Source organism: Rattus norvegicus, chromosome 11 (assembly GCF_021556685.1).
Source record: "Rattus norvegicus strain SHRSP/BbbUtx chromosome 11, alternate assembly SHRSP_T2T, whole genome shotgun sequence".
Lineage (NCBI taxonomy): Eukaryota > Metazoa > Chordata > Mammalia > Rodentia > Muridae > Rattus > Rattus norvegicus.
Window position 1 is genome coordinate 27,681,529 of NC_141544.1, and position 15,415 is coordinate 27,696,943.

At 37.5% G+C, this 15,415-nt stretch overlaps 1 protein-coding gene across 7 annotated transcripts in view; it reads right to left on the minus strand.

Annotated features, from left to right (window-relative positions):
* Positions 1 to 15,415, minus strand: part of Robo2 (roundabout guidance receptor 2) — a 1,571,587-nt gene that overhangs the window by 1,541,627 nt on the left and 14,545 nt on the right. For all 7 annotated transcript variants that reach the window (XM_087577083.1, XM_087577067.1, XM_087577065.1 and 4 more), the window contains exon 2: positions 3,251 to 3,369. In XM_087577083.1, the coding sequence (XP_087433209.1) occupies positions 3,251 to 3,356 (106 nt within the window). In that variant the 5' untranslated portion in view covers positions 3,357 to 3,369. The remainder of the gene's footprint in view (positions 1 to 3,250; positions 3,370 to 15,415) is intronic.

Here is a 15,415-nt window from a genome sequence, read left to right on the forward strand (position 1 = left end):
CTTTTGTGTTTATTTAAAACTTGTAAAATGAATCACTATATTGAAACGCAGTATCGGTTTTGACAAACATTAAACCAATACTTGTTTGAAAATTGGAAAATGCGCTTTCAGAAACAGACTTAGGCTCCTTCCATTCTTCTCATTGGCATTCTTATTGTGTTCAAAAAAATACCATGCCTTCACTGGATATCAAAAAACAAAGTTACCACAAAAATATTGTGGCAGAAATATTTGAAAACATTTATTAATAGTTGATTAGCTTTGCTTTTGAAAGTAAAATCTTGCATGTGTACTTTCAGAAAACATTTATCCTGCTCCAAAATGCTTCCATTCGCTCCCCTTGCAATGTTCAGCACAATGGTTGAATTGTTCAAACGTTTTATTCTCATAACACATATTCTCATAACACATACTTATTGAGCATTGTTGGGGGGGAAATAGTACTGCTGAGTCTGTAGGCAACTTTTCTCCTCGGAGTAAACCTGTTCATGCTTCTCAACAAGCTGGGCCCTCTACTCTTCTTCATAATCCTTCCTGGTTTCCCTGTTGCACTTAGTACCATCTATACTTAGGTCATAGCATAGCTCTATGCTATGTAGATTTTCCAAAAGTCACTGTTTAACGGCGCATGGAAATAATACAACTATCTTCTGACACATACTTCAAAAAAAATACCATGCCTTTACTGGCTATCAAAAAACAAAGTTACCACAAAAATTAAGATAAATTAAGATAAAACTAATCTTAATTTTCATCTTACTTGTTGGTTTGTCTTAGTATGCATTTTCCTTTAAAATACACATCTCTTCCATTTTCTCTTAATTTAATGTTTGGTTTCCTATAGTAAATAGTTTCTAGTGTGAAATTTGTCCAAATAGCTTTCATATGCTCATGGCTCAAATTAGGGGGTGCTATTCTACATAAAATTCAATGGATACCATTAGAAAGATATTTGCTTTGGTAATAGAAAAATGTCAACATGGAATATCAAACTGTTTTCAACCTACTGGTTTACTCTCACTTCCATTTTCTTTCAGCCCTGATGTGGTTAGCAGATTCTGGGCCAACATTCTTGTTTAGAATTCAGTCTATGTTTCCCTAGACAGGATGGCTGGAAGTGGTGGCTGTGTTCTTACAAATTGAATATAGAAAAGAAAATTCATGTGGAAACTTACTGTAAATTTAGAGCAATAATACTTTTATTTTAAAAGGTACTAAGTAATTTAAGTTTCAATTTTAAATATTTTATATTGTATTTCTGTTTAATTACATATCTAAAAGTTGGAAAGTAATATTTAATGGAACTTATTGATCTAAATGCTTGGCTCCTTATGCCTAAGAAATCTGTGTCACTCAATGTAGCTGCCAGAGAGGAAGCAAGAGAACCACAACTATAATATTAAAGCGTCCCACTGTGCTTTCGATTGCCATTTTACTCTTGAAATCTTTGTCTATTTTAATTTATGTTTTTATAAAGAAAAATGATCCCTTAACTCACATTTGCGTTGGAAGCTTCACTGTATTGGTTTCAGGACACACGTTTCATAAGGAATGGTGGGCATCAGAGGGGAAAATCTGATCCATATGGGAGAAGGAATAAAGCATTTGCATGAAAGACTGAAAAGGTGCTTATTTTTCTCAAATATCTTCAATATCTTAGATGTTACTCCTTACCTAGGGCAAGTGAGAAACCTAAACATGCCCGGGAGACTCTGAAAACCCCCTGGAGCACTATTCTGCTCCTTGGGCCACTGTTACAGAAAAATAGTTATTTGACCTCTTTCTAGAGAACAAATACATAGATGCAAGAATATACCACTCTTTTGGACAGAAGAAAAGTGATGTCCATATTCACTACATATTCTTAGTAAAACTTTAGTAAAATCACACATGCAAAAGTATGTGTATATGTGTATATGTGTGTTCTATATCTCTATTTTCCTATATTACCTACTACCAAAATAGAAAAGGAAAATGTTAAATAGATATTATCATAAATTCATCTCATGACAGAATATTTTAAAACCCAGCATCTCGCTTAATTTTAAATTGATCTGCATTTATAAATACTTAGTCACAAAATATAAAGTGCGTTTTCGAATGAATGTTCTCATTTCAAAAAATTCATTCAATAAAATGACAGAAAGCTGTCAATGTGTTTTTTTTAAGAAGATTTTCAAAACAATTAACATGCTTGCTTAAATGAACACACTGAACATTTTAGAAACTACGGGACTATGGAAGCTCAAGTGCATCAGAATTATATGAATACCATCACACATAATTTTATCAGAACTATTTAACTTCTTTATACTTTTCCTGTTCAAATATTTCTTCACAGATCCTGACAAAAACAAGAGTGGTGTATAATTCTCCAGGGGGAATGATTCCAAGAGCACCAAGTGTTTTTGTTTCTTAATTTGACATAGGGTCATCCTGAGCAACCTTAGTTGTCATGAAACTCACTGTGCGGTACAGGCTGGTCTCAGACTCAAAGCAAACCTTCTAATTTTGTCTTGCAAGTACAAAGATTACAGATGTGACACACTCACCTGGCTTTTCATATGAAATATTGAATTTCGATCTGCATTTAAACATCAATCAACTAAAAAACTAATACTTTACATATCACAACATGCAATCAGAAGCACAAGCTATGGCCCAGTACATTCAAACGGTATTATAAAAACCAATGGCCACTTTCTACTCTTCAAAACAAACTCACAGATGGCAAAACTTCACATCTCTGCTCCATCATTAATTTACCCCAAACCAGACTTGGCAGACGATAAAAGACATTCAAATATTGCATTTATTTTTGACGAACGCCATGTCCTTTAAAATGTTATGGAGACGTAAAATATCATAGAATGCACTGGAGGAAATTTCAAAAAAAACTCTTGAAAAGATATAAAAGAAAAAACTTAAAGTATGTTATGCTGTCGTAAAAGTCCACCAACACACACCTACCCAGTATCTACTGCCTCAAAACACACAAAGCCATGATCTGCTGCACCAAAACTCACCAAGTCAAAATAAACGTCCTCCCAGAAGGCTAGATTCAAATTGGGTACAAAAACTCACATCCAACTGCCATACAATTTATTAACCAATTCAGAAAGCACTACAACAAATCTCAGGAAAAGATTACAACAAACTATCAAAAACAGGAAGCCAAAGTGCCTACACATTCATCATAAAGTGGTAATCACACCGAGCTTTCGAAGTCTGAAAACATGCGTGTTCCTACCTTGACCTTGCCCACTCCCCTGCTGACTGCCAAGGGTGATGAGCATGAGAAGTCCCGGGGTCCATGTCCACAGCCTTCCACAGACACTTCCTTGTCTTCTGGCCATCGCATTTTAAACTCTGCATAGCAAGAAGGGAATGTGTGAAAAGACCATAAGTTATATTCTTAAGGAAGTTTAGCACTCAAGTTCCATAGACAATATTCATTGTGATTTACAAATTATACTGCTTAGAGGGGCATAGATTTGAAAATTGTGTTTTCCGTTGTGAGCGTTGTGATGGTGATTAATGAGAAAACCTCTCGTCTTAAAACTCATTTTCTAAACATTACTCTGAATATTTCAATACCATTTTGTCAAACACAAAATTAAGCCTATGAATGCTTGAAAAGTAGATGCAGATATGCATTGGAGTTCAATCAAGCAAAAAATTGTCCAGTGATAATATTTCTAACTTGTTATTTAGCCAAATTGGTGCACCAAAACACCATGTCATCTCTATAAATATATATAGTAGGTGAGTTTCAGGAAGTCCCATACGTCCATCAGAAGGACCTCAAAATTATTCTCAAATTTTGATTTAAGTGGCAGTTTCATTATATTATAACTTTAAAGAGATAGAAACTAATCATCAAAAAACATATACATGTTCTTATAATTTAGAATAAAATATGAATATAGTAAATTCTACATTTCTAATTTAAATATATAATCATAGGAAATGTATTAATTCATATACATCAATGGATTTAAGATAAACTAATATATTTGAATCTTCATTTGGATGCTTTTTTTCCATCCTGATGAATGAAATCACTGATATGACCACCAAAGAGACATCATGTACTCGCACATTTGAATAGTAGACAATGGTGAATAAGTTTTGAGCTGTGTGTTTCGATATGGCTAAATACTGATAATGTAAACATGAAAGATGTATTCAACCCACATATTGTACATAAGATAAACATAAAACAGCATGGTGAATGACAAACATTTTACAACCAAGAGTTGGAATCACAAGGTAACAATTAAGTAGTGATGCAAAAGAATTTTAAAGACAGAGAATATTCTTGTAAGGCTTTAGATAGGAAATATCCCTCCAGTGGGCTATTAAAGGTAGAACCTTGCTTTATAAAATAGATATATGACTTTAACAATACCAGAGCTAAAGGGAGATACACAAACCATGTCATATGATGCCCTCACCTTAAAAGAGGACCTAGTAATGGCATTTCTTAGTCAATGCACCATATAAAGACAATGTCAGACTTAATAGCAATAGAAGCCTGAATTTTAGATTATTTTGCTTGGGTAAATGCCGTGTGTGTGTGTGTGTGTGTGTGTGTGTGTGTGCGCGTGCGCGTGCGTGTGCGTGTGTGTGCGTGTGCGTGTGTGTGTGTGCGTGTGCGTGTGTGTGTGTGTGTGTGTGTGTGTGTGTGTGTGTGTCCTTTACTTCTCAGAGACGTTACCATTTCCCAACTGAGAAGGCTGCGATTCAGAGAAAAATGCAATTCCACACTCTTTTAATGTGTTCTTGTGACATCAGAGTCTGTGCTCTGCACAAATGCTCACTGGGCTGGGATTGAGTTCTAGATGGTCCTAATGGAGTCTGGTACTCCTCTAAAATGATGCTGAGAGGAGGAAAAGGCTGTCTAGGATCTATATCCCCTATAACCCAATGCCAAATGGATACCTTCAAATTACAAATAATTAAAGCCTAAGGAATTAGATGCTCACATTAATTCTTAAACTTGCCAGTTATTTCCAAAGTGAATTGTGGGTTTCAGAGAAATTCCCGAATACCCTCCCAAAGTATTTACTAGCATTGGTGACTGGACATTTAAAAAAAAGGAGACTAATATCACAAAGAAACCAAGGCGGTGCCTGGTAAAAATTCCAGGTAAGGATTTACTACACATATTTTCCAGTGGCTTTTCCTGGGAAGATGCATACAAATATCTTTTCGCCCCAGATGGGGCACAGAAACCAGAAGGAATAAACCTCTCTGCTCTAGTGCTAGTTGGCGAGCCACTGTGTTTATTGGAGGCACGTTCAACAGAGTAATAAAAACGCATGTGCATCCCTGGAAAGCCTGCCTGCCCCAGATGCATTCCTGAAGCTCCCTCCATTCCGTGCAAGTTGGTCCACTGGAAAATCTCTAAGATCATGTATAAGATCGTTTTTATAACGTGGAGGACCTTTGTGATTCTTCTAAGATACTGAGCTGCTTGGTGGATATATGTCCTCAGCTCCCTGTAAAGTTGCTTAGCCCTCAAGGAGGAAGCTTTTAATTCCTCATAAAATAGCTACGCTACTGTGATATGCAAATACATGCCTGTCTGCTCACACGTGTGTGTTGAGTATTTGTTCCCATTTCAACACTACGTAACTATCTTAGCATACACCACAGTTTGAAAATTCATACATAAATGTTTTGATCAACCATAATAAAGTAATTTCCAAAATTGTTTTATATAATAGTTCTGCAATGAATTTTTATGCAAATTTACTGTATACATTATTTCCTTAACTTCTAAAAACGTCCACATAGCAGTCCTTATCAAATGCATAATTTAACAATTTTACATAGCAGCATTTGAAAGGCCTTACAAGTATCTATAGGAAAGACTGGCATGTAAAATACCAGCCGCACTATATATTTTAGTAAAAATGTTAAAGAACAGATGGCTTTCAACATATTTTCATAATGAAGAGAAAATGTAATCTACTCCTGAATCGATGTTTGTTGAAAAATAAATATTTCCCAAATGCCAAGTAATATAATGCATTGTCTATATGCTGTCCCTGGCATGCTCTATTGTAAAAACCTATTAGCTTTCTTTGTAACATTGACATTACTAACATTCTTCATGCAATAGAAAGTCAGGGTGTTTATTGTTTATTTTACGAAACTAAAACAAAAGTAGGGAAAGAAGTATTCTAAATGAATCACAAAATAAAGTAACATTTACCACTTACCAGAAAAATATGCCATCAACTACTTTAATCTTTTGTAAACAGTCTTTAGAAATTTGAAAATAAAACTGAGGTAAAGAAAATTCATTTTTTACACGTTCCCATTGCTCTTTAAAGACTGGAATAACTCTTAACTTATTCACAGTTGTGTTCTCTATACTCTCCGTCCACGGATCTGATTGGCTGTCAAGAGGATGCAGGCAGAGCTCCTCAGGTCTTTTCCTCCCAATGACTATAGCCAGATCTTGTTTTAATAGTGTCCATCTTGGTCTTTAAGTAGATCATAATAGAGAATTGTAAATTTTATTTTGTCATATACAATAAAAATTAGTTGGGTTTTGTTATGGTCATTAAGCAAGGAATTTTATGGGCTGGAGTCATAGGTCATCTTCAAAACTAAGAAGCATTGTTAAAGTGAAGCTTCACTATCTAAGCTTTTACTCTGTGTAAGATCATGAGAGGCCTTCTAATGAGAATGTACCATTGACCAAAAAAATTATTTAGTAATGGAAACTGAAGAACTGTAATAGTTACTGATACATAATTTCTGGTTTATGAAGAAATGGGCATTTCCTGCTCCCTCTTGATTCTTTGGGCTTTGGCTTTAAAAGGTTGCTCAAAAAGGCGGCACCATGATGAATCGGCTGAGCAGAAAGATCAGCCTGAAAACTTAGCACATCACGAAGTTCTTCTCTGGCTAGAGACACACTTCAGTGAGCAGGCCAGAGGCCAGGATGAAGGGTTGCAGACCCAGGTGAGGAATAACCAGTTGGTGGTGGACAGAAGACCGTGGAAGTGCCGGCAGATAGAACCCAGAGCATATTTGACATTGATGTTTTTCTTAAAATGAGGAAGCTACCACTTGTTTTCATAACGGGTGTTCCCCAGCTACTGTGCTACCTGCTGGCTGCTCTAGATGTCAAGGAGCGTTCCCCAGGCAGCGTGATTGCTCCATCAGATAGAGCAATAAGCTGGAGATGGTTTGAGAATGATCAATTATTCAGCTACTCTGCAGAACCTTTTAAAACCAAAGTCCAAAGAACTAAACGAGATCAGGAAGAAGGCATTGCTTACAGGTCCTCAATCTCAATCTCTTCTCTCTCTCTCTCTCTCTCTCTCTCTCTCTCTCTCTCTCTCTCTCTCTCTCTCTCTCTCTCTCTCTCTCCTCCCTTCCTCTTGCCCTCCCTCCCCCTCTCCCTTCTCTCCCCCTCTCTTCCCCTCTCTTCCCCTCTCTTCCCCTCTCCCTTCTCCCCCTCTCACCTCTACCTCTCCCCACTTCCCTCTCCTCCTCTTCCTATCTCCCTCCCCCCTTCCCCTCCCCCTTCCCCTTCCGGCTTCCTCCCCTCTCTCTCCTTATTCTAGAGACACAATGTAAGCCAAGAAACAATGTAGCAGAACCTATAACAATGGCCACTTCCTGATTTCATTTCCTTTACTCCAGTTAACAAACCTTACAAACTGCCTGGGTCTGGTATAATTTCTACAAAGGAGAAGAGGAGGGGGCAATTGGGGGACTAGGTCTAAGGGTGGGACTTGGAGGAGAAGAGAGAGGGGAACTGGGATCAGGCTGTAAAGTGAGTAAATAAACAAATTAATGGAGAAAAATCGTTATGCTTTCAAACTTTTATTGTCCTGTAGACAGGATGGCTCCAGAGAGCGTCCAGTACCAGCTTCAACAGTGGTTCTTTAGAAGCCTTTCTCTGGATGGATCCTGGCAGAGCTTCCTCTTGGCATCAGGCCTGTTCACCAAAGTGTGTCTCCCTAAAGAGCTGACCCATACTTATGCAGCCTTTCTGAACAACCCTTTAAAATCAAAGCCTAAGAATCGAATGAGAGCAGGAAGTGGCCATTGCTTACAGGCCTTCAATTCTTCTCAGAATATTGTAGCAACACAACATAAACCAGAACCGGAAATGTAACAGAACCTATTCCAGTCCTTCAGTTCCTCTTAATCACAGTAATTTATTTCTTTTTTTATTTTTGCCAATTGTACATTCTCATATGATCTTACACTGAGTAATAACTTAGGTTAGATACTAAGATTTCACGTTAACATTATCCTTAAGTTTATGCCTTTATTTTTGAAACTACTAAGTTCTTATCAATACAATTTAAGTCGCTCAAAACTATAGCTGGTATTTTATAATGATGACCAAATTCAATACAATGTAACATTATATCAAAGCTATATGTTCTAGTGAAATATTTGGAGGGATTTTTGTTTTTTCAATAGGTGAATTTTACTTGTTAGTTTCAAATATCAGTGGTGGTCAATGGTATTTTAAAGGTGTCTGATGATGACAGCACTCTTGAAGGTTGATGCCATCTAAATCATGTTTACAAATGAACACGACTAATTTAGGCTGTGTGTAGTGGTGCATGCCTTTAATCCTAGCACTTTGAAGGCAGGTATTTGAGTTCATGTCTAATCTTATCTACAGGACATGCCGGGGCTATACAGAAAAATTCTGTCCCAAAATCAATAACAACAATATCCGTTACAACCATAAGAAATGAAATAAATATTATTTAGTAAAAGATGAGTTATATGTTTTAAGCGTGTGTGTATGTGTGTGTACACACACACATGGGCATACATGTACGCATGCCATGTTACACAAGTGAAGATCAGAGAAAATCTCCTGAAAGTTGGTGTGCTGCTTGACTTGGGTAAATTCTGGAATAGAACTCATTTGGTTTGATGGCAAGTGTCATTTCTCTATTGAGCCATCATGCTGACCCACTTTCTATATTTTTCACAAACAAAACAGAGACCAAAGCTCCAAAGCACTTAAACTACTCTACAGCATTAGTTCGGGGAAACATGATATCATATGACGATTTGTACCATTAACAACCATGCATCGCGAGTCTGCCATGGCAGCTCATGTCAGTTATTCTAATACTTGGAGATAGAAGCAGAAATACCAGCCTTGGCTACATAGTGAATCTCAAGACATTCTGGGCTATGAGAATTCATCTAAAAAATCTTTCAATAAAATAGATAATAGATAAATGAATGAATATATAACTGAATGAATACCAGACATTATTAAATGTGGTACTATTCATGTTTGTTTCTCACACGTTGTGTATTGGTACCCTGCTGAGTAATTCAATACATCTGAAAAAAATAATCTTGTATCTCAATGAAGACACACTAAATCAAAGTCTCTAGGAGAAGGACTTGAAATATGTTCTATAATGACTCCAGTAGGTAGTAATTTTCCAGTCTTAAGTTAGGAATTATTTACAAAAAGACATGTAGGTACATATAACTTAGGCACAGTCAGATTTCACAAAAACAGTTTCACAAGGAAAGATTTTCACAAGGAAAGGTTATCAGTGCCAGATAACCTGAAGTAGTGAGGGATTATATTTCTGTAATGCTAAAACAGTGGGACTAAGATCAAAATCTATATATTTAACAGAGACCACGCTACTGTTTTTGGAGTCTATGGATTCCTCAAGTCTTTGAAGAAAAACAAAGTGGCATTATTTTTGTGTGTGTGTGAACTCTGTGGATTCCCTGAAGAAGCATAAAACAATCTCCATCCATTAGGCTGCCCTAAAAGAGCCAATGGAGCTTCGTCCAGGTCAGTATATAATTTTTATAAGATTTACTAAGAAGTATTATGAACGGATAAAAGGTTTTAACAGTTTTCTTTCAGTTTGAGTAGTAGCACATTGTAGAAAATTAAGAATTAAAATAGATAGTGGTAAAATGAGTCAAAAGAGAGTAAGCAAGCAAGAGGGTGTCCTGTTTTGATTGCAAATATTTGAAATCAAAAGAAGTGAGGAGAAGATGCATGTGTCTGGATCTGTAATATTTCATACATATATTCAAATTTATATTTTCAGTACCTGGGAGAAAGAGACAGAAATGATGCAAAGTCTTGCGGATTCTTTATCCTGAAGGTCAGTGGTGCTTCTGAGTGAATTCCTAAATACTGAGGCATAATTTCTCTACAATACCTAATTTCTGGTTTGGTGCAAACCTAGGGTTATCAGAGGAAAGGCTGGGTCACACACATTAGCTGCTTAGAGACAGTACCTACACAGAACGATAATTAGAAAGTAATGAATTCATAGGATCATCAAGCTTTAAAAGCTGAGCAGACAGACAGGAAACCAACTAATTTAATAATAGTAGAGAATAAAGCTCAGAATGTTTTCAAATAAGTGCTCAAGTTGAACTGCCACACCCAGGGCATTCAAAAACATCTAACAGGAAGGCAGAAGAGCTCAGATGGATTCTCAGAATGGAGCGGACACTAGAACTATCAGAGAATCTTCATAAAGATCTACACAAGTGAAAATATCACTGAAAATGACCTAGGAGAGGAGCAACAAACAGGACATGGGGCTTTTCCATCTCGGCATTATCGCTAGTACCGAAGTATCTTAGAATTGACCTTGAAGGGAGCAAGTAAAAGGGAGGAAAGAAGCATTTGGTCGTCCTTCTTTTTGAGCTTCATGTGGTCTGTGGATTGTATCTTGGATAATTCAAGGTTTGAGGCTAATATCCACTTATCAGTGAGTACAGATGCTTCAGTTTCTTAAAAGAAGAAACAAAAATATTCATAGGAGGGGATATGGAGACAAAGTTTGGAGCAGAGACTGAAGGAATGGCCATTCAGAGACTGCCCCTCCTGGGCATCTAGCCCATGCATATACAACTACCAAAAGTAGAAAATATTGATGAAGCCAAGAAGTACATGTTGACAGGAGCCTGATATAGCCATCTCCTGAGAGGCTCAGCCAGAGCGTGACAAATACAGAGGCAAATGCTAGCAGCAAACCATTGACCCGAGAATGGGGTCCCCATTGGAGAAAGGACTGAAGGAGCTGAAGCGGTTTGCAACCCCAAAAGAACAACAATTTCAACCAACCAGAGCTCTGAGGGTCTTAACCACCAACCAAAGAGTATACATGGACTGACCCATGGCTCCAGTGCGTATGTAGCAGAGGATGGCCTTGCTGGATATCAATGGGAGGAGAAGCCCTTGGTCCTGCTGAGGCTTGATCGCCCAGTATAGGGAAATGTCCGGGTGGGGAAGTGGGAAAGGGATGGGTGGATGAGTGGGGGAGCACTCTCATAGATGAAGGAGAAGGTGGATGGGATAGGGGACTTAGGGAAAGAGAACAACATTTGAAATGTAAATAAAAATATCCAATAAAAGGGAGTGGGGGATAAGGGATGGAATTAAGGATGTTATCTGAAGGGAGAAACACAATTTTCAAGGTCCTCGCATAAGAAGGAAATTTAGCTCAAGAATGATGACTGGACTTGGCTAAAGGAAACTAATCAGAAATCTAAGTTTTCAAATGAATGACAAGAGTGAGAAGGTATTCTATGGACATCAGCAACTGAAATGGAATGGCCAATTCTCAGAACATTTGAGTGTCGAACATCTGAGGAGTTGAAGAAGCACTATCATGTGAACTTATTATTGGATAGCTGGTGGATTTTGCTGATCTTCATTTTAAAAATGTTTTAAATGTGAAGGTCATGTACTGTGGCTCAATTTCCTGAGCCCAAAAGGTTTTCTTAAATGCTTAAGGAGAAATTTGAAAAAAAAATATGATCTTTCATTTACTGTTATTTTATTTCAACTTTGTTCCAAGATTTAATCAAATGTATCAGTTCTCGGGACCTTCAAGTTACTGTTTCTCCAAGTTCTGAAATAACTAATGAACAAGTTAGTCCTAGAATATATGTTCTTAGTGAAAATGAGGATTATTATCAGGATTTATATATACAAAATTCTTTGCAGAGAGTTTTAATGGAGGTTTGTTTTTGTTTTGTTTTGTTTTGTTTTGTTTTGTTTTTGAGACAGGACCCTGATTGAGTAGCCCAAAGTCATTGGGAACTTACTAGGTAGATCTGGCTGCCCTGGAACTCACAGAGCTCTTTTGCATCCCAAGTTCTGGGATTAAAGACAGATATTTCAGTATCTGTCAGGAAATAACTTCAAGAGACTTTTAGAGTGAGATCGTAATAAACATAATTTTAATCCATGAATCTGGAGACACTGATCAGGAAATAAGCAAAACATCGTAAAGACCGTGGCAGTTAATCCTGGCTGTGATGTTCTGCTAGCAGCTTCAACTGGTTCATTTTCTGATACCAAGGGAATTTTGAGGAATTAATTCATTGCCTGCTCAATCTGTTATTTTTCTGGATAAAAATTCTATTACCCACAGATTTAATGATCGCTGTGTTAGGAATATTTGTTTAGTTATGAAAAAATTTACAGAGAAAAGGGAAACTCAAAATCAAATATTCACCACATGCAAACATTTTCATCAAGATGTTTTATATTTCATATATATGTATATATATACATATATATACTCTTTCTTTCCTTTCTTCCATCCAAACACTGCCATATACCCATTCTCCCAATTTTATAGGCTTTTTCCATTAATTATTATTGCATATGTATATGTGTATAAATGTATGTTTCTGTATGACCTGTTTTGTCCATATCAAATAGAATTTTTATTAGTTTTACCAAAATATAACTATTTTAGTTTTGATACACTAAGAAGAAATCTTAAGTCTTTCAGACCGTATCAGTTATTAAAGTCCTATCGCCCTCCAGCTTATCTATTACCGTAGCAGCATGGTTCACCTGGTCCCATCTCACTCCGTGCTAAGCAGAGTTTGGAATAATACGTAGAAAATGGGTATAGAAAGTGGAAAATGTCTCCTCTGGAATAGAGGTGTAATTACCTCCATGGTAAAGGGCTTGGCTATCATAAACAGACTTTAGGTTACTTTCACGTATCTGCTACTAATAGTCAATGAGTAAATAAATAAATAAATAAATAAATAAATAAATAAATAAATAAATAAATAAATAAATAAACAAACAAAATTTAAAGATTCACATAGTCTAGATTTCAATTCAAGTAAACCAAAGTACTCTTAGAGCACCTGTTTGTTGTGGTTTGCCCTGAAGTTATCTGTATTTTGATGCTAATTCCACTGCCTCAAGGACAGCGGCCTAGTCCTTACTCAGGAATCAGGTGACTTCACCAGAACCTTTTCCCCATTGAATTTGTAAAGTACAGGTGAGGGGCAGGTACAGGATAGAAGGAGGCCTGTCATTGGAGAAGGAAGGATGGGTGGGAGAGAAGTTTGAAGAGAGAGGAGGAGACTACAAAAGAGAGGGGAAGAGACGGGAGGGAGAGAGGACAGAAGCTGTGGCAGGGCGATGGAGACTGACCTAAAGATCTCGCTCTATGTATTTACAGGTTGTTATTAATGTTCTCAAGGGATGGATGGTACAGGCCTTTGTATGTTTAAGTGGGCAATCATATCTTATCAATTGGTCTAAGATTATTGTGTTGTGTGTTCTTTTATGTGAGGGTTTGAGTGTAAGAAAGTGTGTGGCGGCAGGAGACTCTGGGTCGCTGTGGCGAGGTTGGGATGTGTTTCCTTGAAGATATCTAGCAGATATCTTGGGGCACTGCGGTGGGGACCTAGAGAGGTAAGAGGCCGCAATACCTTTTTACTTTTTATATTTTTACGACAACACCTGTTATCACTGGGGCCATTGATTATATAATTGCAGGACCCAATATTTGCAAACGTCTCAAACTAAGTCTATCAGTGCCTTTACATTCCCAGGATAATTAGAGAATACCCCCACAATCTTTCTTCCACCACGCAAGCCCCATGTAGTCAGAGGGAAACATTTAAGGTTTTTATTATCCTCTCCAAAGACAATTTCTGTTAATGTTCAACCTATTTGCATAATTATCTCTCATAAAATAAAACTGTTAATTATTCCTCACTTCTCCTTTCTCTAAGGAAAAATACGTTTGGGGGGGAAAAACAAATTGACAATAGTTTCCAGAAGAGCAAACTTAATTTTTTTTTACCTTATAAGAAAGGAAAAGCCAAAGTATGTTATTTTCTTCCAGAAATTTAGCATGAACTGTGGCTTAAAGCAACACTTTTTTTTTTAATGGAGATAAGAAATCCAAAGTGGGTTATTTAGGCCAAAATCAAGTTACCATCAGGTTTGAAATTCCTTTGGGAGTCGCAGGGGGAATTCCTTTCCTTGTGTTTGGTGGCTTCTAGACAGTTTTGGTTTGGGTCCTTGCCTTTGTTTATGAAGTTCATTCTCCACCCAGGTCTTCCTTAGCATCTCCTGTCAATGCTGACGTTTGAAAGGCTGCAGGTCATCTATGACCCCATTATATCCACGAAGATGATTCCACCTTAAGGGAATTTAACTGTTATTGCCTCCCAAACCCCACATGCTGTTTAACATTGCACGGTCCCAGGCTTTAGGACAGCAATGCGAGCACCTCTTAATAGAGGCGCTATTCTATCACACACTGAATAAATGAGGGAAACGTGAAGAGGCGCTTGCTTTAGACTGTGTATGGCTGTGAAATGACTCAATGTTTCATGATTTCCTAAAGTCGCTTCATCAGGTTTAGAGTCCAATTTATTAAATACAGTTTTGGTATGTCCCATGAAAAATAGGTTTGTCGATCCTTTCGATTTGCTGTCCTTTATGTTTGCTGCTGCGTTACACGCTAAATTCAGCCTTTATAGATACTGCGTGTTCAAAGGCTGCCTAGAAAATCGAAAAGCAAAATGAAGTTGCTCTTCTTCAGGGTCCTCCCTCCTGTGCATCACCCTCTCACACATGTAACAAAACCCTTGCAGAAAGCCTGGCTGCCTCCCTACTGCACATGCGTCTTCATCCCCATCGCTGTTTCTAGGGGGCGCTTTTAAGGCTTAGCTTTATTTGTTCCCACCACCACCACCCAATTCTTCTCCCCTGTGCTGGTTGGTTGACATTTATAACACCGTTGTGATCACTATGCTGTATTCCAGCCTTTTTTGCTTCAGGATCCTAGTTATTTTCCCCACGCCGTCATTTTATTCCCTCGGCAGGACTCCAAACATCATGCACTGGCAACCTCACCTGCTCAGGATCTGTCTGAAGTTAGGAATTTAGTATCTTCCAACTTCGAGTCTCACTTGAATTTCACAATTAAGCAAAGCCCCCCGCCTTGAGCAAATGACAGCATGTCTGCCCCCAGAAAAAAACTCTAAGTAATGTACAGAAGCACATTTGGGAGTACAATTGACTTTTTATGTACTGAAGCCAGATGCATTTCATTCCTATGCATGCTGAGGGAAGCGAGTTCATCTCATA